This window comes from Poromitra crassiceps (assembly GCF_964638095.1).
Source record: "Poromitra crassiceps genome assembly, chromosome: 13".
Lineage (NCBI taxonomy): Eukaryota > Metazoa > Chordata > Actinopteri > Beryciformes > Melamphaidae > Poromitra > Poromitra crassiceps.
The window spans coordinates 26,173,627-26,177,569 of record NC_139644.1 but is presented as its reverse complement, the minus strand read 5'-3'; the positions used below and the strand labels follow the sequence as shown (position 1 = coordinate 26,177,569).

At 44.5% G+C, this 3,943-nt stretch overlaps 1 protein-coding gene across 1 annotated transcript; it reads right to left on the bottom strand.

Moving 5' to 3' along the window:
* Positions 1-474: 474 nt before the first annotated feature.
* ccndx (cyclin Dx) lies at positions 475-2,121 on the bottom strand (the record flags this gene model as incomplete). Its single annotated transcript, XM_083650152.1, has 4 exons — positions 475-624; positions 1,017-1,391; positions 1,516-1,731; positions 1,843-2,121. 4 exons carry the CDS (start codon positions 2,119-2,121, stop codon positions 475-477), a joined length of 1,020 nt encoding a protein of 339 aa, XP_083506278.1.
* Positions 2,122-3,943: the final 1,822 nt, after the last annotated feature.

Below are 3,943 nucleotides of genomic sequence, written 5' to 3'. Positions count from 1 at the left end.
TGCAAAGTATGTACAAACATTTTTAATTGCTTTGAAAAATATATTTGTTGTATATTGAATTCAGTACCTCATAACACAAAGACAAAGCCATGGCGGATTGAAATAAATTAGTTCATGCAATTGCATATGATAATAAATAAAATGTATATAAATATAATGACATCTAGGTCTAAAATAAAATTACATTTGCAATCATAATGGGATATATAATAAAATATGGCACAATAACACAATAATATAATAATAAAATAACAACACACAGTTGCAAAAATGTTCACAAATAAATAAATAAATAAATAAATAAATAAATAAATAAAGTCAACAATAAATTAACAGTCACACCAATAAAGTAATTTCAAATATAAAAACATGTAGAGCAATTTTGAAGTCATAATCAATTTATATCAGTTTGACTGATGAACTTGAAGGGTTTTGATTGATTCACAATTCCAATGCAGCAGTTGATTGGTTGTTTTAGAAATCAATCTCTCTCATATCAGTAGGAGTTCCTGCTCTTTCGTCCTCCACCTCGTCGTCTTTCTCCATGGGTCCTTCCTGAAGTCCGCTCCTCAGACGCTGTCTGAGGGCGTATTCGATCATTTCACTGTAGCACTGAAGCACCGTCTGAGATGAAGGACAGACAGAAAATGATTACTGAAACTGATGCTGATCTCCCAGAGTATTACCATTCAAATAATGTCCCTCTGTTTCTGCACATTAGCCACTCCCCTTCTGCTGGCATGCATGAAGCTACATCTGCTTGCTAGTGAAAAATGCTTAAGAGTTTAAAGTCAGAATTCTGAGAGAATTTAAAGTCAGAATTTATAATAAAAGTCAGAATTCTGAGAATAAAATCAAATTCTGAGAATAATCGGTCTTTGAGTTTACTCTCAGAATAAACTCAGAATTACATTGAGAAGTCAGAATATAATACACATTTTGAAATGTGGCCATAATCCTTCTCTGTATCTTGCTTCTCCCATCAGTTGAAAATAAAAGAGGTATGCAGCACTCACCAGGTCAGTGTGGCACAGCTCCGCCAGAGCTTGGCTCATGCGGGCCAGCTGAGCGGGCTCTCTCCTGCTCAGGCCCCGCAGGGCCGAGTTCAGCGACGCCGCGGCCACCAGCGATGGGAGCGCTCCCAGGAAACGGGAATCGCAGACACACATGGCCACCAGCGTGTCGCTGTGCCGCCGCAGCGTGCTGTCGGAATCCCCCCTGCCTCCCCTCTCCTCCACAGAGGTCAGGAGATGACCTCCCCTCTCCTCCACAGAGGTCAGGAGATGACCTCCCCTCTCCTCCATAGAGGCCAGGAGATGAGGGAGGAAGTCCTGAGGAGTGACCGCCGCCGTGTCCCATCGCAGAGCCGCCAGGACCACCCGCTCCATCTCCTGCGGAGGAAAGAGAGGGAATGGTAGAATGCGTGAGTCAGAATAGTGCGGAGTAGTTACGCATTATAAGCAGTGATGCAGCTGTAAATCAAAGAAGCTGGTTGACTGGTTTTGACTGACTCACCCGCAGGTCTGAGGGCAGGAAGCTGTACTCGGCCGTGACGCAGAGGGCGTCAGCAGTGACGTTCTCGCACTCTGTGAGCTTCGAGGCGACCAGGATGCAGGCAGCGGTCAAGCAGTAGGGCGAGACGGGCAGGGACAGAGAGGCAGACAGGTACCTATCCAGCAGAGAGACAGAGAGGGGGAACACCGCCTCATCGCAGCTGCACTCACAGCACACCTGGAAAGGAGAGACACAGAAGAAATCAGTTCCAGACTTCTCAAACTATCAGGAGGGTGAATGGAGAAGTTTGGGGGCGTGATGCCGGCGAAAGCGGGAGAGAATCCGTACCTCCAGGGCCCATTTGGCGAGCTCCTCCCTGCGTTCTGGGTCTCGCTGGATGAGGGTGATGTAGAGCATGGATGGCATGTACCTCTCCTCCACCTGAAGCAGCCTCTGGATCACACGCTGCCCGGAGACGCTGGGGTCCCAGGCGGCCCGCAGCCCAGCCGAGCCCCTGACAGGGGCCCGGGCCTGGGTTTGAGTTTGGGCTTGGCTCTGACCCCGGTCCTGGCTCTGGTCATCCTCCACCTCCTCACACCACAGAGACAGAGACATGCCTCTGTCCATCCACGCGGCCTGCCGGGTAAAATATACACTCTCCTCTAGGGAGAAAGAAACACGACAGTACTGAAAGTGTCACTGCACCTGATCCAGCTGTTAATGCTGGAAATCACTCCTTAGAGTAGTTGTTGTGGGTGTCTCCCTGTGGTGCTGTGCTGAATATCATGCCTCAACTATCTTCTCTGAGTTTTATACCCAGTGGGGGGGGGGAGAGAGAGAGAGAGAGGGGGGGGGGGAGGGAGTGGTAATGAGGGGAGGAAGATATAAAAAAAAAAGAGAGATGGTAGAAAGGGGCGGCAACGGAGTGAGTGACATAAAATAAGAAGAAGACAACAATGCAGCCTGTGCAACAATTGCTTCAACAGGTGGGGAGAGGGAGACAGAGAGAGAGAAGGGAGGGGAGGAGAGGAGTAAGAGGAGCGGACAAGAGAGGGAGTGGCCCGCAGGGACGGGGCGACAGCTTGTGTTCGACAGTGAAAAAGAGATGGGTGGAGGGGGGGGGAAGAAAGGGCTATGATGGGTGAGAGGAGAGAGAGAGGGCAGAGAGAAAAGGTCATCTCCACACTCTGACAATGGGAATGGATGACAAAGGGACGAGGGTGTTTGTTTACGAGGAGAATATGGGAGGAAATAATTCAACCATTGGACGTATGTTTCATTCCGTCAACTATTAGAATAAGAAGTGAAATATTTTGAGGTGGCAAATGAAATGTTCTCAAATGCTGCTACATTTCTTGCAGTTTCACCTTTTGAATTTGATTGTTGAATGAAGACTTAATTATTAAGTGGAGTAGATCCCACCCTAACTTCAGAAGGTGCTAGTCCTGTAAGAAGAAATTCGTTAGCATGGGTTTCAATGGTTAGTTTTAGTGTCCAGTCTTGTTCTTGAGATGTCATCACAGTTGGTTTCCACAGTTTCCAAGACTGTTTTCTATGTTTTCTATTATCTTGAAGCCATTTTGATCTAAAGGCATATGCTTAAATACTTGAAATTTGTTACTTAGCCAAATGATCACTTTGGGATGGGTCAAATTGATCACTATAAGTGGATGATCATTATAACCATATTTTCCCTTTTTCTTTATTTCTCATACAGATGACCATCTAATTGACATTTGTATATTTATTACATGAATATAGTCCATATAAAGTAATGGACAGCCTCTCTATTTACTGAATGTTATTGCCTTTAAAATTACATACAGTAAGTTTTATTAGGCCTCCAGCTGTTTCAAACACAGCGGTCTCGCATAGACAGACAGACAAGAGATGCCCCAATCTCTCCATACAGACAGACATGCACCAAGTATCGCTGTATCTCATTGACTCATTTTTGGCAGTTTGTAAGGGAAAAAAAATATAGAATTACTGTAGTTTCCCCCCCCCCCCCCCCATTGTTCTCAGGTGTGACAAGGCCCAAAATCATCACTGTAAGCAGAGTATTGATCACTATAAGCAAATTATTCAAATAGCAAATGACTGATTCAGGACCATGCTTTTTGATCAATCTAAGTGGTCGATCACTATAACTGCATGATCAATATAAGCGGATTCCACTGTAGTGAAGTTGACGCCTACTGTATGCATTTCAAAGCCTTTCCAAGCCAAAAGGTTTAGTTTAAAGAATCTGAAATATAAGATAAGTTTGTTTGGTCACTGCATCATTTGTTGAAGCCATTTTGAATTTTATGCTTAAATACTTTAAATCTGTTTCTTAGCCAAATATAAATAGTGCAGTTGATGCCTATGTATGAATTTCTTCCCAAAGGGAAAGGCATCTGAACATATTAGATAGTTGATATTTGTTTGGTCACTGCATCATTCAATT